This window comes from Panthera pardus, unplaced genomic scaffold (assembly GCF_024362965.1).
Source record: "Panthera pardus isolate Hobbes unplaced genomic scaffold, ASM2436296v1 HiC_scaffold_18, whole genome shotgun sequence".
NCBI classification, from domain to species: domain Eukaryota; kingdom Metazoa; phylum Chordata; class Mammalia; order Carnivora; family Felidae; genus Panthera; species Panthera pardus.
The window spans coordinates 4,151,553-4,170,987 of NW_026526743.1; the positions used below are offsets into that span (position 1 = coordinate 4,151,553).

The 19,435-nt window shown below is 59.8% G+C and overlaps 2 protein-coding genes across 2 annotated transcripts; one reads left to right on the forward strand and one right to left on the reverse strand.

The window, feature by feature from the left end:
- Window positions 1-79: 79 nt before the first annotated feature.
- On the reverse strand, window positions 80-4,060 carry RRAS (RAS related). The gene is made up of 6 exons (XM_053905636.1): window positions 3,863-4,060; window positions 1,846-1,933; window positions 1,612-1,714; window positions 1,419-1,527; window positions 518-636; window positions 80-440 (listed from the first exon to the last, which is right to left on the reverse strand). Exons 1-6 carry the CDS (start codon window positions 4,013-4,015, stop codon window positions 356-358), a joined length of 657 nt encoding a protein of 218 aa, XP_053761611.1. The 5' UTR covers window positions 4,016-4,060; the 3' UTR covers window positions 80-355.
- Window positions 4,061-5,769: 1,709 nt separating this feature from the next.
- On the forward strand, window positions 5,770-18,814 carry SCAF1 (SR-related CTD associated factor 1). The gene is given in 12 exon segments (XM_053905634.1): window positions 5,770-6,205; window positions 8,381-8,494; window positions 8,742-8,799; window positions 9,541-9,635; window positions 9,900-10,000; window positions 10,091-10,206; window positions 12,933-13,945; window positions 13,947-15,768; window positions 16,385-16,467; window positions 16,698-16,916; window positions 17,951-18,079; window positions 18,374-18,814. Coding segments are annotated over 11 exon segments (3,936 nt in total). The 5' UTR covers window positions 5,770-6,205; window positions 8,381-8,386; the 3' UTR covers window positions 18,566-18,814.
- Window positions 18,815-19,435: the final 621 nt, after the last annotated feature.

Consider the following 19,435-nt stretch of genomic DNA (forward strand, 5'->3'; position numbering starts at 1 on the left):
GGTTGTAGATCGGATGGTTGTAGGTGTGTCCTGAGTTCACCCACCACCCCTGAACCGTTCTAAAAAGCATTTTCTGACATTGGCAGTGACGTTTATTTCCCTAGGGGTGGAGAGGGGAGTTATATACAGCAGTGACCCGGATGCCCGGGAGCCCCTCACCCCAACAAGGGGCTCGGGTGGGGAAAGGAGGCATATTGGCAGAAGGCACACAGTGGCGATGTCCTGGAGGAAGCCAGGAATTACAGATGGGGGTGTAGTGTATCCTGGGAAACCCAGATGGGGAAACTGAGGCTCGGTGAGGGCAGCTGGTCCCAAGAGCTCGTGCTGGTTGCTCCTCTCACGCCGCCTGCCGGGGCTACAGGAGGACACAGGGACAGCCCCCGTCCTTCTTCCTGGGGGCGCTGGGTGGGCTGGGCGGGAGCTCTTGTTCCTGATACTTCCTGTGGGAAGAAGCTAGTGAGTTTGGGTCACAGGAGCTGAGGACGAGGATGAACGGAAGGGGAGGAGCTCCGCTCACCGTACGGCCCGCACCAGCTGCTCGAAGGCCTCGTCCACATTGAGGCGCAGTTTGGCCGAGGCCTCAAAGTAGGCCACGTGGTGGGAGGCGCCATAGGCAGAGGCTTCAGATCGGGGGACCTGGGAGGGGGGACACAGGAAGGAGTCGGGTGTCTGCGCTCAGGGTGGGTCCCAACCGAGGGAGGCGGAAAATCACACTATATGCTCTAATGGGGGTTACGCAGTGCGGGGGGCTCAAGGGAAAAGTTCCCAGAGGCTCACGGGGGACATGCCAAGAGGGCTCAGCACCACCTAAGTAGTCAGGGAAGGCTCTGGAGACGTTTGTCCTTCTGAACGTCAGATAACTGAGTTCCCCCCCCTCAGGGAAGTCTGGGTGTTCCCTGGAGAGGCCTGAGCAAGGCTCAGAAGGCTGGAACCCCCCGAAAGCTTGATCTAAAAGATGAGTTCTGTGTAGAAATCACGTAGTCTCTGTGTATAGGAAGTGGAGTGAACAGAAAGGAAGGGACCAGACACGGTGGGTATCACCTCTTGTGGAAGAGCTGGAGTTCTCTCCTGGGGGCGCTGGGGAGCCAGGGAGGGTCGTGAGCAGGGAAGGGGCCAGCGCAGTGGGGGGCAGGGTGAGAGGCTGACTAGAGGTGGCAAGGGAGCAGAGTTGGGGCTGGCTGACCTGGGGATGGGGGGCAGGTGCCCTTTTTGCCGTCCAGCCATCTCTCCTGGGAAGTCCTGTGTGCAAGGCTGGGAACTCAGGAGATCCAACTTGGGAGCAACACATTTAGTGATGGCGTGTGACCGTGGAGGGAGCAGGACCAGGGGAGCTGGAGGAGGCAGCCCAGGAAGGAGCCTCCCAGGCTTGAGATGCGGTCCCCCGGGGTGGGGCAGGGAGGGGGGAGGGGGTCCCAGACCTGGCGCTGTGTCTCCAGATCTGCCTTGTTCCCAACCAACACGATGGGGAAGTCGTCTCGGTCCTTCACTCGGAGGATCTGCGTGAAAAGCTTGCCTACCTCGTTGAAACTGCGGATGAAGCCAGAGGTGTGAGGTCTAGCCGCCCTCCCCGCCCCACGCCCCACCCCCGCTCCGCCGCCCTCTACTCCTCACCTCTGCCGGTCGTTAATGGCAAACACCAGCAGGAAGCCGTGGCCAGCGCGCATGTACTGCTCCCGCATGGCACCGAACTCCTCCTGGCCTGCAGTGTCCAGGACTGCAGACGGGCGGAGAGGGGCTGCCTTGGGGATGGGGTTCCCACTGGCCGCCCCCACCCCCACCCCCCCGCCAGGAGCCCTCAGCCCCACCACCATCCCCCCACCCGCTCCCTGCCTCCCTCGCCCTCACTGTCCAGCCGGGCCGGGACACCATCCACAGTGCAGATCTTCGTATAGGAGTCTTCGATGGTTGGGTCATAGTCAGACACAAAGTAGGACTGGTGGGGAGGGAGAAGACACTGTTACTGCTCATCGTTCAGTACTGCAGCAGAGATGATGTAGCCCTGCCCCTGGGCTCTGCCTTTCTCTGCCTCCCCCCTTCTTTCTGGGTCCCCGTTCCTCTCTCTGTGGGTCTCTGTCCCTTCCTCCCACCCTACCCTGTCTCCTTTCTGAATCTCTCCTGGTCCTCTCTTTCTAGTATAAAATACATCTCCTACATCATGATTATGTCCTGGCTGTGCAGCATTGAACAAATCACTTCCCCTCTCTGAAACTCAGTTTCCTCATTTGGAAATTAAGGATAAAAATAGGACTCACTTAATCCCGTATTTGTGAGCTTCGGGGAAATTCCTGTTAAGCATTTAATGTATGGCCTGGATATAGTAGGTGCTCAGTTATTGGGAGCTATTGTCCAGAATATCTGCCTGACTAGATCTCTCCTTCCTCCTCCCCTTCCCTCTTTTTTTCTCCTTCTTCTTCCTCCTCCTCCTCCCTCTCCCTCCTCCTCCTCCACAGCTTCTAGTGTCTCCTCCCAGGGGAAGGTCCCAATTCCAATCCAGCAGTAGAGAAACTGCCCCGCCCAAAGTCTGGGCCCCTCCCTTCCTGCCTGGGTCAGGCCAGCCTCCAGCCAGGCCTTTGGCCAGCTTTGGGTCTGCCCCTGGGTGCAAGGGGCCCAGGGCTGAGGCCTTTTTCTATATAGGCCAGGGTGTCCATGCAGGCACTGGCTGGGGGCTCTCAAGGGGTCTGGGGCCCAGGGGCCTCTGCGGTAGCATCTCAGAAACAGATACCTAATTTTTAAGGTTTTTCTAAGGTGGGAGGGTTTCCCTTGGGAATGGGGTGAAGGTTTCCTGGGCAGGGGTGGATCTTTCAGGAGAGAAGGGGTGATCTGGCAGCTGGGGGACTGAGGGCTGCATCCTGTCTGTTGGTGGGGGGTGGGGGTGCTTGGTGAGGGCTTGTCCTGAAGGGAGGGTGTAGGACCAGGCCCCCCCCATGGGGGGACTAGGGGCGTGTCTTCAGAACACAACTGGAGAAGCTCAGGAGTGAGAACGGGGGAGAGCCCCAAAGGTGCACTTTTGGGAGGTTTGTCATAGAATATAGGTGCATATCTAGAGAGTCTCAAACACCCCGAGATGCATTTATAGGGTCAAAGAAACTCTCAAAGAGCAGGTCTTTCCAGGGTTGTCAAGAATCTGGGGCTTCCTAGATGGAGATGATTTGGGGGCTAGCCAAGGTTTCGGAGAGGCGCTCAAGGATTTAGAGTGGAGGAAAATTCAAGATGGACGAGTGGGTGGTTTCCCTGGGGAGAGGGGGGAGGTCTGGGTCTTGGGGGATGGGGGATCCCCAGGACTTGTAGTCTTACAGTTCTCTGGAATGGCCAAGGGGCACTGATGTTTCTGAAATCCCTTGAGTCTAAGAGTGCCTCTCTCAGGACTGGATGGTCCCAGATGGGTCCCAGGCAGTCTGGGCATAATTTCTAGATTCTGAGGGAGCTAAGCATCTAGGCTGGGGTAATCTCCCAGTTAGGCTCTGGGTGGCTCAGGCAGGAAGCTGGGATCTGGGGTTTGGGGGAGATGGGGCTCAGGGTAGGAGAAGGTGGCACCTGGGGGTGGGGGCCCCTATGAGAGTGCTTAGGGTCTAAATGGGGTGACTTCTGGATTTAGGATGCTCCCAGGAGATGCCCAGGTCAGCAGGGAAGCGGGGGACTGGGAGGAGGGATGGTGGGTTTCAGGATGCCAGTATATGCCCCTTGTGTAGGGGGTGGAAGGGGTGGAGGCCCTGGGAGGGCTCAGGGTCACAATCTGAGGGGGTTTTTTAAGATTAGAAGGTCTCATAAGAGGTGCTCAGTGATGGATCGAGGGGAAATAGGGGTCTCAGAAAGAGCTCAGTTCTGGGTCCCGGGGACACCCCCCCGGGTGAGGGCCCACTACCTGGATGAACTGGATGGTCAGTGCGCTCTTGCCCACGCCGCCGCCGCCCACGACCACCAGCTTGTGTGTCTCGCTGGGTGGGGGGTCCCCGGGCCCCGGCCCCCCGCCCCGGGGCCGCCCCCGCCCAGTCCCGGACGCCGCCCCGCTGCTCATGTCGCCACCGCTGCCGCCGCCGCCGCTACTGCCTGGCGGGGGGGAGCCGGGCGGGGCCTAGGGGCGGGCCGCGCTAATAAGGCTACTGCATAATCATGAGCTCCGGAGAGAAGGGCTCGAAGGACTCGAGTCTTGGGACACTTGGGAGCAGGCAAGGCCAGGGAAAAGGAGGAGCTATGCTAATAAGGGAAGGGGAAAGGCTTTCGCTGTGAAGGGGAATTCCAAATGGGGCGGGAATATGTTAATGAAAGAACTGTGCTCACCCAGAGCAGCGCCACGCGCTCTCAGCAGGCGGGCCCCTGGGGGCGGGGCTATGCTAATAAGCGCTCTCACTCTTTCGACCGACGGGTCGGGAAGATCATTCGGGGAGGTGCTATGCAAATGAAGAGCCCGGAGACTGCTTCTCCGGGCACCGTCCCCGAGGCTTCGTTTTAGTAGGCGGGGCTCGAGGACCCGCGCGCGGCCGTATATAGGCGCGCTCGGAGGAAGGAGTAGGTCTTGAGGGGAAGCTCCACCTACGTCCTGGGATCCTAGCCAGGCTTCCGACCCGGGTGTCTAGGCAGGACGCTGGAGTCTCCGCCCGCTAAGGGACCCAGGCTTCCGGTTCCCGGAGTCCCAGCCAAGCGGAAGACAGACTGGGAGGGGAGATGGGGCCCTGGAGGGGGGACAGCCGCGTAACGGGACAGGGAGGGGCCGTGAGATCACTGCATTCCTGATCCCTGAGCCAGCTCGCCCAAGCCGGGGTGGCCGAGTCATGAAGGGCCTAGGGCCAGGATTTCTGAGGCTTGAAGGAGGAAGAAGCTGAGGGCCCAGGCTTTTGAGTCTCTCGGAGAGAATGAGGATGGAGGCCTGGAATCCTGGGTCCCGGGGAGGAGGGGATCTGGGAGTCTTTACTACTAGATTCCGTAAAGGAGGGAGCTGGGGGCCCTGACTCTTGGGTTCAGGGGTTGGGTTCAGGGATTCAGAATTCTGGATCCGAGGGAATTCAGGTGGGGAGTCCGAACACTTGTGTCTGTGTAAAGTACGAGTTGGAGACCAGGAATGGTCTGAGGAAGGAAGGGCCTGAGGGCCAGATTCCTGGTTGGAAGGAAGAAGTGGTCGGACTCCCAAGTCCCAGGCAGGAGGGAAATAGGGACTCCAGGCTTGTCTGCTGAATGAGAGGAATCGGAATTTGGACTTTTCCGTCCTAAATGAGGAGGAGGTTGTACGTCAGGCTCCTTGGTTCTAAATTTAGAGAGGACTAGGAGATCGGGATTCTGGGATCCCCAGAAAGTGGGCGGGGCAACTCAGCAAGTCCGGCTGTTTTTCTACTTCCCACTCCTCCGAACTACAATTCCCTTGCGGCGGTCGGGCTGAGTGGTCTTACATCACTTCCTGTTCCGCAGCTCTTTCCGCGCGCGCGCGGGGCACCGTGGGGCCTTGTCGCGGGCTGCCGCAACCCCGCCCACTTCACCTCTCACCTCCTTGCTGTCCCCGCGCGACGGAGGCGACGTGCGGACTACGCCTCCCGGCGTCCGTCGCGCGCGCTCATGCCTATGTGCCCCATTGGTTGCTGGGAAATTGAGTCCGGAGCCTTCCCACCAGCCTTCACGGCACCGTGCTCGGTACTTGAAGTCCCGGCAAGCTCGGCGGCGTTTTAGCTCCGCCCCTCTCCTCCCTCTGCTCGCGAGCCCCCCCAGCCCGCCCCGCCCCGCGCCGGGGCCGGAGCCGCAGCCCGAGCGGCGGGGTAAGATGGCGGCGGCAGTCTGGGCCGCGGGGCTCGGGCCTATCGGGGTGGGCGGGGCGGAGTCGGGTCGCTAGTTGTCCCGGGGTCCTCCCCACACGCCGCGGGGCCTGGCGGACTTAGCGGGGCGGCCTCGGGCCCGGCAGCGGCGGCGGAGCCTGGCGCCGAGCGGGGGGCCTTCTCAAGGCCCCGGGACGCGTCCGTGGGTTCCGGGGGGCATCAACGGGGCGTCCCCGAGAGGACTGGGGATGTCCACCGGGCCTGGACTGAGACTGGAGCCTGCCCTCCATCACATAGCTGGCCTGGGTCATATCTGTAGACACTGTTGATCGTCTTTACGGGCTGACCCGAAGCTAGGGTCTGTTTATAGGGTTCTGGGGCCATCTTGAGATCTTGAGATATGTCCCAGGGTGAAGGAGGTCTGCAAGAGCAGAGGAGTATCTGCAGAGCCATCTATAGCGCCCGGGGTATGTCTGTTAGGACTGGGAGTGTCTACATGGGCTGCCTTGAGGATGCGGCTCACCTACCTGGGTCTGGGGCCATGTAGCGGGTCTGGAAGAACTGTTGGAGGGCTAGGAAGTCTTTTAGGGCCACCCAGGGGGGTGGGATGTGCCCACCAAGGGAAGGAGGCAAATACTGACGGGTGCTGAGAGGCCTGGATGGGTCTCTAACGTCTGAGAGTGTCTAACATGGGTGACAGGAGGCTGGGGGGCACTTAGAAGGACCTGGAACCATCTAGGTGGCTTTCAGTGTGACTGCAAGAGTACAGTCTTTATGCCTGGAGCAATTCGAATGCCTTTTGGGGCTGGGTAATCGCGTGGAGAACAAGACAAAGGAGAGTACTGGAAAATTTGCCCAGCTCAAATGTACTTGCACTTTATAATGTAATTTAAATGAAAAATGTTGATAAAAATTCTGCATTGCCCTGGAGCTATAGAGAGTTGGAATTAGTCCACATTAGTCTGGGGAAGTCTGTAGGATCATTGAGACTCATTTAGTGCAATGCTTTTCAGACTCTCTTGACCTTGATCTACAGTAAGAAGTGCATTTTTTGTGTTAAGAGCTAGGACATACTGACGTGTGTATTTAATGCCAAAGTCCCATTAATTAATATTCCCACGTACTACTTGTGATGCACCGTGAAGAATTTTCAACTGTGTTCGATTTACTTTTATTTTTTTGTAACAAGCTAATTGCAAAGCACTGATCTAGAGGGACCTAGCAATGTCTGCAGAACCTTTTCATGTCAAAAAGATATAAAGAACTGTGGATGTGTCCGCAAAGCCTGGGGCCTGTCTAAATGGGCAGGGGAGCACCTTCCTACACCGCGGAGGGCTTGGGGATCTGTGTGTCTGTCCTCAGCAGGTCTTGACTAAAGCCCCTGTTATGTGGCAGTCACTGTTCTGCGTAACATGCGCTTTTCCCAGAGGTGCTGGAGAGCAGCTCCAGGGCTGGGAACTGTCCACAGGGGTTTAACAAGGCGGGACATGTTAGTGGGAGTTAGTGAAGGAGCCACAGGCTCTTGTCTGGGAGGTTGCCTGTGGGAGCTTGGGCAGAGCTTGGAAAGCTGTGGTAGGAAGGAGACCAGGACCGATGCATTTGCTTGGCAGGTGTGCAGCTGGGAGAATAGGGGAGGTAGATGTGCGGTAAACCTGGGCCTTGAAGCTAATTTTTGTTATTTTGTATTGAGCGCTTGGGCTGTGCTAACTCTGTAGCAGAAAGTCCCTTTGCTTTCAGTTCTTACCAGCCCTTCTTGGAGGTAGATACTCTTGTGGTGCCCGTCTACAGAGAAGCATAAAGAGTCAGGGGTTTTAAAGCTTTCTGGGAACTCTGGAGACCGGATAGTGTTTTCACAGTAGCAGATTGGATGGTTCTAAGGAAGCTTGCAGCTGGAGTACTCCTACTTTCTGAAGACCTAATCGAGACACCCACCAGTCTGAAGGATAATCTTTCAACCTCTGAATGATCTGAGAATTTCTGTGACCTCATGAAGGCTTTAGCCATGATCTCCCACAAGGGGCAGATTGGTGATAGGTGTGTTTTCGGTCTGGTGTTGGTTTTGTACATCATTCTTGTAGCTCCATTTTTTGTGTATAAACCAATTTTTTTTTTTTTTTTTTTTTGGTCCCTCACCATCGAGGGGAATCGTTGCCGCTTTAGGAAGTTGCACGGTATCTGAGGTATACTCAGTACACCGGCACGTATCTCAGTTTGGGAGAGGAGAGTTTAGGGGACTGCGGGACACGGTATTTGAAATCACAACTCAACTGGGAAAAACATCAGCCAATGTGGGGGCAGGCAGGGAGGTCTTAAAGCTTGGTTGTGGGGGAAGCTTTAAGTGGAGACTGGGGAGTGGAGTGTTGAAATAGGAGGCCAGAAGGCCTCCCTGCAAGAAAGGAAGCAGTAGAAATCTAGGCAAGGGGAGAGAGCCATTCTGGTCTCTGCGACGTCTGCTCAGGGCCTGGGACTCGCCCAAGGACTGGCGTGTGTGGTAGAGGGCAGAAGGATGCTGAGGAGGATGCTTGGTCAAAGCCGTGGCGGAGGCCCTGGAGATCCTTGCGTCCATCCTCTGCTTCTTCCAGCCCCTTCCACCACCCCCCACCCCTGCCTCCACTCCAAACTCTCACCCCCTCAACCACCAGGTGACCATGGAGGAAGAAGATGAGTCTCGAGGGAAGACAGAGGAGTCGGGCGAGGATCTGGGCGATGGTCCGCCGGACAGAGACCCCACGCTTTCTCCTTCTGCCTTTATCCTGGTAAGGCTGCTAGATGTCTGGGGCCAAGGGAGGGACGGGCTGGAAGTGCAGATGTCAGGGCCCAGCTCCTGGGCCCTGGGGGGAGGAGGGGCTGGGGGCCTGGACACTTGGCTCCTCTGAAGGGTTCGAGTTTCGTTATAGGGGTGTCTGGAATGGCTGTCTCCCAGGAGCAGAGCTTGTGACCATTTGCACGGGTGCCCTGACTGCCCTTTCTTTCCACCCCCTCCACCCTCCACCTTTTCTCTAGCGGGCCATTCAGCAGGCTGTGGGAAGTTCCCTGCAGGGGGATCTGCCAAATGATAAAGGTACGATGGGTTCTGGTTCCTCCTAGCCTCCGTCCCATCTCTCTGTATTCTTTATCCTAATTGCATTCCTAAAAACTTTCTGAGGCCTCCCGGCTACCACCCTTGTGCTGGCTCGGGGAGCCAAAGATGGGTCGGACCCCATGGCTGCCTTGGAGGGGCTCACGGTCTGGTGGAGGGGAGATACAGTCACAGCGCAGAGGTGGCCCCGAGGCACTGGGAGAGTGCAGGAGGCCCAGTTAAGCTAGTGTGGAGGAGATGGGGTCTGGGGAGGCTTCCTAGAGGGGCAGACCGGTGAATCGGGTCTCCGGGGATGTACTGAAGTTGTTGTCTGGTAAAGAGGAAAGCCTGGTAGGCAGAGGCACCCAGCAGGCACACAGCACAGGGGCGTGTTGCAGGACCGAGCTGTGGTTCTTTGGGGCTGGCAGGCCTGGGGTGTGAGCAGGAGGTGAGGCAGGAGAGCTCCATGGGACCTGTGTCACCGCAAGGCTCTCGTGCCAGGCTGGCTTGTCTGGAATCCATCCTGAGGGCAGCTAGGAGGTCAGGAGGGTGAGAGCGCCTCAGAACGGCGCTGGGGAAGTCTTTCTGGGCCCCAAGGTGGGAGCTGAGGGGTGGAGGCAGGGAGAGCAGGCAGGAGTTTGGCTCCCTCCTCAAGAGCCCGAGCAGGCTCCTCTTTCCTCTGACTCCACAGAGTCTCTGTGTCTCGTCCCCCGTGTCCAATCTCCCATGCAAATCTCTCTCCAGATGGCTCCCGGTGTCACGGCCTTCGATGGAGGGGCTGCCGGAGCCCACGGTCAGAGCCCCGTTCCCAGGAGTCAGGGGGGACCGACACGGCTACTGTGAGTAAGAGCAGGGGGCTGGGGGCCCAGACTCTTGGGGTTGGGGTGCTGATCAGCTGCAGTGTTGGAGGGGTTGGGGGCATCATCCCTGGGGCCGGGCCCTTGGGTCCTGCGAGCAAGTCAGGATGAGGGAATTGGTTGGATCTCTGCGTTTTCTCGGGTTCTCAGATGCCTGGGTTCCTGAAGGTTTAGGGGCCGGGGAAGTGGGATTTGTGGGCCCTCACGTGAGAGGGACGGGTTGGAACCCCTCCCGGCCTATTCCAGGTGTTGGACATGGCCGCAGACAGCTTCCTCGCGGGGCTGGTGAGCGTTCTGGATCCCCCAGATACGTGGGTTCCCAGCCACTTGGACCTTCGGCCTGGCGAGTGAGTAGTTGGGCAGCTGGAGTGGGAGAGGCCTTTAGCGGGGGAGCTGGCAGCTTCCTTCAGGCTCACTCACCCCCTTCTGCCCTGCAGAAGCGAGGACATGCTGGAGCTGGTGGCCGAGGTCCGAATCGGGGACAGGGATCCCATCCCTCTGCCGGTGCCTAGCCTGCTGCCCCGTCTCAGGGCCTGGAGGACAGGCAAAACGGGTATGTGGGGCCAGGGCAGAGCTGAGCAGGCGGCCTCGGAGTCCTGCACGAGTCAGCTGTTGTTGGTAGTAACAGTAGCGATCCTGTCATTTAGACAAAATCTTTAAGCCTCTGCCTGTTAGACTGCAAGGCTTTATGTACCTACAGACGTACCTACAGCAAACGCTGATGTCCTGGCCGGCACGTGTGAGGCACTCCGTGTCCAGGGCGCTACGTGGCAGTGTGACTGCACTGGGAATTCGTCTCCCTGGGATTGGGGGTGGGTGGGGGGAGGCTCTTAGCATCTCTATCTTCCAGAGGAGACGAATCTGAAAAAGGGAAGTCCCTCGTTTAAGGTGGCACAGCCAGTAGCTTAGTGGTGCTCCTGGGCCCTGAGCCTGTAGCCCAGGTCTCTTTGAGTGTTAAGCCCTGTGAGCAGCGTAGAGCTTCTCAGACTTGGGCCGGTATCAGAGTCACGAGGAGGAGGGCTTTGTCGATACACGGGTCCCTGGGCCTACTCCTAGGATCTCTGATTCAGTGGGTCTGGGGTGGGGCCCGGGAATTTGCATTTCTAGCCAGTTCCTCGGTGAGGTTTCCGGCCCCCAGGACCCCGGTGGGAACCCCTGGTTTAGACCCCCCCCCCCCTTCATGTGCATCCACAGTTGGGAGGGAGGGAGAGGAGAGGTTGGCGCGGTCAGCCAGAAGTGACTGTTTCGCAGCCGACCGTGGCTCACACACGCTGTGCCCGTTTCGGTTTCCCTTGTCCTTTTTTTATAGCTGCGAAATGTCTTGTCCATTCGGCTCAGGGGGCGTTGTACTCAGGGCCCACCACGCCCTTGGGGAACCCCCCAAAAGCTCTTCATTTCTTTTAAAATTAGAAGGCCTACAGGGTAAATAAACAAATGGACGTGGCAGTGTCCTAATAAAACTTTATTTACAAGAACAGAAGGCGTTGGGAATTTGGTGCCAGGCCCTTCGGTGATATAGTTGTATCTGGACTGTAAGAGCTGTTTGGTGGGAGATGCTGGGGTTATGTTTTATTTTCTTACTAGAAGTGGTTTTCTTCATTTGGAAGTTATTAAGAACTTTAGGGAAAAAACCTCATCCCTGATTCCATATCGTATAAAGATTACATAAAGGAGGGGCCGTCTTGCATTTCCAGACCGCTCTAGTCTGTGTTTTACACTTCCGGTGGTGGTAATAATTCGTAAGCAGGGTAGGAATAGCTCGTGCTCACCGAGTCCTCGTGGGGCCGGGCGCAGTCTGGTTTGTTCCACACAGCTGCCCACCTAGTCCCCTCATCCCTGCGATGTGTGAATGCTCTCATCACCGTCCTCCCTGCTTTATTTTCTTCCACAGCCCTCAGCAGTTGGCAGACTTTTCTGCGTGGCTCATGGAGATTTCTTGAAGGCAGGGACTTTTGTCTGTTGTGTTCACTGTTCTGTTCCTAGTACCTGAAACAGCTTGGCATAAGATAGGCGATCAGCAAAAATGTACTGAATGAATGAGTGCATGCCCATTGTATACATGAAGAAACCAAGGCAGGCAGAGGTTGAGTTCCTTGTCCTTGGTCACGTGACGGGTGAGGGCCAGAGCCTAGGATTGGGTTGAGAGGTGGCTCTGGGACTGCCCTCTTTTATTTTTTTATTTTTTTCCAACATTTATTTATTTTTGACAGATAGTATGAGCTGGGGAGGGGCAGAGAGAGAGAGGGAGACACAGAATCTAAGACAGGCTCCAGGCTCTGAGCTGTCAGCACAGAGCCCGATGCGGGGCTTGAACTCACAAATTGTGAGATCATGACCTGAGCTGAAGTCAGATGCTTAACCGACTGAGCTACCCAGGGCACCCCTGGCACTGCCCTCTTAAGCCCCTGCTGTCCTGTCACTGTCTACATGACCATGCTGGTGCCCTTGCCATCTCAGGGTCCCTATAGTAGGTGGTTGAGTGGGGCCTCTGGACCCCAGTGTGTGTGTCCGGAGGTGCAGCCCAGGTCCCTTGTCACCGTGTGTGGGACTGATGGCATGGAGACCGCGTCGTCCTCAGAAAGCAGGGTCTCAGGAGGAGAGATGAAGTTAGGCAGGAAAGCACGATGCCTGGCCCATGTGGAGGGGCGAACACTGCTTGTTCCTGTCGCCCGTTGGCGGTGTCTTTGAGTCCTGAGCGGATGTTGCCCCTCAGATGGGGCTTGTCACAGAGTGAAGTGCGTGGGTTGTGGACTCCGGCTGTCAGGGCTCCCTGGCTCTGCCATTTCCTGGGCTCTCGAGAGGGAGATTCACCTTCTCAGCCGCCCACAGTTCCCTTCAGGAAACAGGATAGATTCCCACAAGAGGCAGCTGGAGCAGCGGTCTTAGGTTCAAATCCCAGCGACCCTTCTCTAGCCTGTGTCTTCTGTGGTGACACTGGTCAGGGGGTTCTTGGGCTGCAGGCCAGTGTGTATCTCAGGACATGGGAACACAGGCTCAGTGGCTTCAGTGGCTACATTGGCTGTTTGCACCCCCCCTTCTCCCTGCTGTGTGTCCTTGGGGAAGATACTGCAGTGCTCTGTGCCTCAGTTTCGTCCTGAAAGGACGCAGTACCTCCAGCTTGGAGTCATTAGGAGCATCTGTGAGTTGTCCCGTGCAAAGTGCAGGGTGCCACCAGAGTGGGGTGGTGGCCGGGGCACTGGCCTGCGGCCCCCTCTGCACGGCCCAGGGAGGAGGACATGTGCCTGACTGGGGCTCTCTGTCTCCTTTCTTCCTTTACAGTGTCTCCGCAGTCTCACTCCTCACGACCCTCCTGTGCCCGTCACCTCCTTACCTTGGGCACTGGAGACGGGGGCCCTGCCCCACCCCCTGCCCCGTCCTCTGCGTCCTCCTCCCCCTCCCCTTCCCCCTCATCCTCCTCCCCTTCGCCTCCCCCGCCTCCACCTCCTCCAGCCCCCCCAGCCCCACCTGCCCCCCGATTCGACATCTATGACCCCTTCCACCCCACCGACGAGGCCTATTCCCCACCACCTGCTCCGGAGCAGAAGTACGACCCCTTCGAGCCCACTGGCTCCAACCCCAGTTCATCAGCGGGGACTCCTTCACCCGAGGAGGAGGAGGAGGAAGAGGAGGAAGAGGAAGAAGAGGAGGAAGAAGAGGAAGAAGAGGAGGAGGAAGGCTTGTCCCAGAGCATCAGCCGCATCTCCGAGACCCTGGCGGGCATCTACGATGACAACAGTCTGAGCCAGGACTTCCCAGGTGATGAGAGCCCCCGCCCGGACCCCCAGCCCCCACAACCGACTCCGGCCCCTGGAACGCCTCCGCAGGTGGACTCCACCCGGGTCGACGGAGCCACCCGCCGGCGCGTCTTCGTGGTGGGGACGGAGGCGGAGGCCTGTCGGGAAGGCAAGGTCTCTGTGGAGGTGGTGACGGCCGGCGGAGCCGCCATCCCGCCAACCCTGCTGCCACCGGGAGACTCCGAGATCGAGGAGGGCGAGATCGTCCAGCCGGAGGAGGAGCCCAGGGTGGCGGTCTCCCTCTTCCGGGCCGCTGGCCGGGCGGCGCGACCCCCTCCTGCAGCCTCAGCGCCCCCGGCGGCCCAGCCCCCGCCCCCGCCACCTGCCCCCCGCGCCCCCGAGGGGGACGACTTCCTGTCTCTGCACGCCGAGTCAGACGGCGAGGGCGCCCTGCAGGTGGACCTGGGGGAGCCGGCGCCCGCCCCGCCGGCCGCGGACACGCGCTGGGGCGGCCTGGACCTGCGCCGCAAGATCCTGACCCAGCGTCGGGAGCGCTACCCGCCAGCGCTCGCCCTCCCCGGCCGCCGCCGCCGCCGCCGCCCCCGCGGGCCCCCCCACCCGCAAGAAGTCGAGGCGGGAGCGCAAGCGGAGCGGCGGCGAGGCCAAGGAGGCCGCATCGTCGTCGTCCAGCGCGCAGCCTGCCCCGCCGGCCCCGGCCTCCCCCTGGGACTCCAAGAAGCACCGCTCCCGGGACCGCAAGCCCGGCTCTCACGCCTCGTCGTCCGCCCGCCGCCGCTCGCGGTCCCGCTCCGCCCGCCGCCGCTCGCGCAGCACCGACCGCCGCCGCGGGGGCAGCCGCAGGTCGCGGTCCCGGGAGAAGCGGCGGCGGCGGCGGCGCTCGGCCTCCCCGCCCCCCGCCACATCCTCGTCGTCGTCCTCGAGGCGCGAGCGGCACCGTGGCAAGCACCGAGACGGCGGCGGCGGCAAGAAGAAGAAGAAGCGGTCGCGGTCCCGGGGCGAGAAGCGGTCTGGGGACAGCGAGAAGGCCCCGGTGCCCACCCAGCCGCCCTCCGGCTCCAGCTCCCTGGGCGGAGAGCGTGACAGCCGCCGCAGGGGGGCGGTGCCACCTTCCATCCAGGACCTCACGGACCACGATCTCTTCGCCATCAAGCGGACCATCACCGTGGGCCGGCCGGACAAGTCCGACCCCCGAGGCCCGTCGCCGGCCCCGGCCTCGTCGCCCAAGCGCGAGGTCCTGTACGACTCCGAGGGACTGAGTGCCGAGGAGCGGGGGGGCAAGAGCGGCGAGAAGGACCGGCGCCGCTCCGGGGCCGCCTCCTCCTCCTCCTCCTCCCGGGAGAAGGGATCACGGCGGAAGGCGCTGGATGGGGGGGATCGGGACCGGGACAGGGACAGAGATAGGGACAGGGACAGGTCATCCAAGAAGGCTCGGCCTCCCAAGGAGTCAGCGCCCTCCTCGGGGCCTCCGCCAAAGCCACCGGTCAGCAGCGGCTCCGGCTCGTCGTCCTCGTCGTGCTCCTCCTCCTCCCGGAAGGTGAAGCTGCAGTCTAAGGTGGCGGTGCTGATCCGCGAAGGCGTCAGCAGCACCACGCCGGCCAAGGAGGCCGCATCCGCTGGCCTGGGCTCCATCGGAGTCAAGTTCAGCCGCGACCGGGAGAGCCGCTCCCCTTTCCTCAAGCCCGATGAGCGGGCCCCTGCAGAGGTGGCCAAAGCAGCTCCGGGCAGCACCAAGCCCAAAAAGACCAAGGTCAAGGCCAAGGCTGGGGCCAAGAAAGCCAAGGGGACCAAGGGAAAGACCAAGCCATCCAAGACCAGGAAAAAGATCCGCAGCGGGGGCAGCGGTGGGGGCAGCGGCGGCCCTGCGACGCTGAAGAAGTCCAAGGCGGATAGCTGCAGCCAGGCAGCGGGGGCCAAGGGGGTGGAGGAGACTTCCTGGTCCGGGGAAGAGCGGGCGGCCAAGGCCCCTAGCACCCCGCCCCCTAAGGCAGCCCCTCCCCCCCCTGCACTCACACCGGACTCCCAGACCGTGGACAGCAGCTGCAAGACCCCCGAGGTCTCCTTCCTTCCCGAGGAGGCCGCTGAGGAGGCTGGGGTCCGAGGCGGGGCGGAGGAGGAGGAGGAGGAAGAGGAGGAGGAGGAGGAAGAGGAGGAGGAGGAAGAGCAGCAGCCTGCCACCACCACGGCCACCAGCACCGCCGCAGCTGCCCCGAGCACTGCCCCTAGCGCGGGGTCCACAGCCGGTGACTCAGGGGCAGAGGATGGGCCGGCTACCCGTGTCTCCCAGCTGCCCACGCTGCCCCCGCCCATGCCCTGGAACCTGCCTGCTGGTGTGGACTGCACCACCAGCGGTGTCCTGGCCTGTGAGTGTGCCCTGGGGTGGGGGGCGCGGGCTGGGACAGACAGGATTGGGGAGGACCAGGTCCTGTGGGGACAGGCTTGGAGGCAGCGGGGATGCTTTGGAGGGGGTAGGTGCACAGTGACCCAGACTGCGAGGGGCTGTCTAGAAGGCTGGTAGAGGTCTGGCTGTGCTGGAGGAGAGCAGGCAGGTGAGTGGGGGGGAGAGGGGGTGGCCAGCCCAGCACAGGCTGGAGGAGTGGGCCATGTTCTGGGGTCCACCCGGAGGTGGACGAGGTTGGGTGTGGTGGAGGGACCAGGAAGAACAGGGTGAGCTGGGAGCGTTGTCCCTTAAGGGATAGCAATAGGGCACAGGGGGTTTGAGACAGAATCTCACCTTTGCCGCTACCTCGTCCCTGAATGACCTGGCCCTGTTTCCCCCCGGACCACACACATACCTTGAGTCCTAAGAATATGTGGGGTGCGGAGCCGTTCTCCCACTGGCCAAGGTCCCCTTTTCCCAGTTCTGAGCCCGAAACCTATGGTCTGTCCAGGGCCCGGGGGGAAGACGGCAGCAGGTGCCTCGGTGACCTCTTGTGTCAGCTCCTGATCTCCTTGTCCTCAACTCTCTGCCTCTTGCAGTGACTGCACTTCTCTTCAAGATGGAAGAAGCCAACCTGGCGAGCCGAGCAAAGGCCCAGGAGCTGATCCAGGCCACCAACCAGGTGGGCCCCTCTGGGGAAGAGTCCCCCCAGTCCCTCTTCTTGTCCCCTGACTCTGATTAGGAGAGGAACTACAATTCTCGGCAGACCTTGGGACAAGGAAGGGGTCGGCAGGAGGAGGGGCCTCTTGCCTCTGGGACGATTTGGAAATCAGGGTGGGAAAGATGGGGGTACGTGTTCCCTCTTTCCCTCCCCCTCCCTTTATTCATCCTCTCTCCAACCTCTTCCGACAGATCCTCAGCCACCGAAAGCCACCCTCCAGTCTGGGGGTGACCCCAGCTCCTGTGCCCACCTCTCTGGGTCTGCCCCCTGGCCCCTCCAGCTACCTGCTCCCTGGCAGCCTCCCCCTGGGGGGCTGCGGCTCTACCCCTCCCACCCCCACTGGGCTGGCTGCAGCATCTGACAAGCGAGAGGGCAGCAGCAGCTCCGAGGGACGTGGGGACACAGACAAGGTGAGCTGGGTTTGGGAGAGGCGGGTTGATGGTGACAGTTTTGCAGATGCTGAAGTGCAGGGGCCCAAGGAGAATAGCAGACTGATGCCAACAGGTGGGAACTCAGATAAAACAGAAGTCGTTGATTGTATGGAACTAAAATTTTTTTTCAATGTTTATTTATTTTTGAGAGAGTGAGAGATAGAGTGTGAGCGGCAGAAGGGGAGAGAGAGAGGGAGACACAGAATCCAAAGCAGTCAGGACAGAGCCAATGCAGGGCTCAAACTCAATAACAGTGAGACGGTGACCTGAGTGGAAGCCAGATGCTTAACCGACTGAAGAAGGAACCCAGGCACCCCAAGGAACTAAACTTTGATTCAAATGCACGAGTGGGAACAAACCAGTTTTCATTCAGCTACATCTGGCTTCTACTCACAGGCCTCAGGCCGGTTTTCCTTTCGGTCAGGTCCAAAAAGGTCATTCTGGTCAAACAGCCAATTGGCAGATGATGGTGTCGCCTATTTCTTACTTGGTGTAATTTTTTTTTTAAAGTTTATTTATTTATTTTAGAGAGGGAGGGAGCACAAGTGAGGGAGGGGCAGAGAGAGAGAGGGAGACACAGAATCTGAAGCAGACTCCTGGCTCTGAGCTGTCAGCATAGAGCTCGATGCGGGGCTTGAACCAAACTGTGAAATCGTGACCTGAACCGAAGTCGGACACTCAACCAACTGAGCCACCCAAGTGCCACATCTTACTTCGTGTAAACTTTGTATGGGCAGTGGACATACGTGTCCTGGTCAAGGCCACCGCAGATAGCCCCAGGTCCAGCCTAGGTGATGTTCAAGTGATGTTGAGAGGCCCGGCCTGGCCTGTGGTCTGGGGTGACCGCAGCAAGGGTAACAGGGCAGATCCTGAGCAGGACCTCCACCTCCAGGAGTAGCTGGATGTGTCAAGGAGGCTGAGCTGGCAGGCAGGTGAGTGGAGGCCTGGGGTTCCGCAGGAACTCATCCGGCCTTTGCTGTCCCTCCTTCCCTCCCCGTCACCCCCTCTGCCAGTATCTGAAGAAGCTGCACACGCAGGAGAGGGCAGTGGAGGAGGTGAAGCTGGCCATCAAGCCGTACTATCAGAAGAAGGACATCACCAAGGAGGAGTACAAGGACATCCTGAGGAAGGCTGTCCACAAGGTGGGGCCCAGCGGGGGACAGATCCACAGAAGTGGGGAGAGGACAAGAAGGAGACATGCGCATGCATGGGGAGCCGGGGATGGTGGGTCAGTGTGGAAGGTGAGGAGGGGACAGGATTTGCTCAAGCCCACCTGGGCCTGTCCCGCTGACATCAGGGGGACACGTAGGGGTGTTGGTCCGGAATCTGGGGGAGCGGCTCCCATCCCAGTTCGCAGCTGTGCTCAGCAGTCAGCAGTCCAGGTGGAGGGGACCCTGGGGGGCTGGAGGTGACCACAGCTGCCTCTCACCCCCTAGATCTGCCACAGCAAAAGCGGGGAGATCAACCCAGTGAAGGTGAGCAACTTGGTGCGGGCCTACGTCCAACGCTACCGCTACTTCCGCAAGCATGGCCGCAAGCCGGGGGACCCCCCAGGGCCCCCGCGGCCGCCCAAGGAGCCTGGACCCCCTGACAAGGGTGGCCCAGGCCTGCCCTTGCCCCCTCTCTGAGACCCTCGGCCACCCCTTCCCTCCTTCGCCTCTTTGGAATTCTGGACGTATTTATGGCTCCACCTCCCCACTTCCCTCCCCCGCCCCGTCAGTGGGATGATTGGGGGAGGGTTGCTGCAGGGAAGAGGAGAGCCCCCTGCCCTGCCCAGCCCTGTGCCCCTTGCCCCCAAGCCTGTCCCCATCGCCCCTCCCTTCTGTTTGTGCCCCTCCCCCAGTTTCATTAAAGATTTCATGAAATGTTAGCCCCGAGCCCCATGATTTCAGCCCTTTCTTTTCAGAGACCAGTTTGGGAAAGGGTTGGGAAGAGACCTGCCCAGGTCTGAGGGTGGTTAGCAGGGTGTGACTCGGGGGAAGTGCTTTTCCCTCTCTGGGCCTCAGTTTCCTGATCCTTGAAGTGGTTGTTACAAGGACGAAGACCCAGGCAAGTGACGTACTTAGAACCGCCGTATCAGCTACATAGCAAGTGGTTGCTGTTGACAGAAAATGGTGGCGGGTGGGAGGTTGGGGTCCCAGGTCCCACCTGCTCAGTGTCTTCCAGGCTAAGGGCACCTGGTGCTATTTGCCCTGGAATTGCCTCAGCAACAGGACTTTTGTCCCCCATTTAGTTGGATTCCCTTTTTACCAGTCCTTCGAGGCTGGGGTGATATTACCCATTCTCCTGAGGTAGAGGGAAACTGAGGCACAGAGCGGCAAGGGCCACACAGTGAGTCCGGGCCACACTGGCCTTCGTCAGTCCACATTACCCAGAACCCAGACGTGGTGAGGAGAGGTAGTAGGCCTGGGTCACCGGAGTGGGTGGGCCTCAGGGCTGGGGCACGGAGCTCCTTTACAACTGCCTGCTCCAGCCCCACGCAGCAGGGAGTCCAGGGC

Excerpts from the sequence above, each read along its gene's own strand:
- RRAS (XM_053905636.1), bottom strand. The coding sequence starts at position 4,015 with ATGAGCAGCGGGGCGGCGTCCGGGACTGGGCGGGGGCGGCCCCGGGGC. Across the intron at positions 1,528-1,611 it reads GCCATTAACGACCGGCAGAG|TTTCAACGAGGTAGGCAAGC; the intron begins GTGAGGAGTAGA and ends CTTCATCCGCAG. Across the intron at positions 637-1,418 it reads ATCTGGAGACACAGCGCCAG|GTCCCCCGATCTGAAGCCTC; the intron begins GTCTGGGACCCC and ends CCCCCCTCCCAG.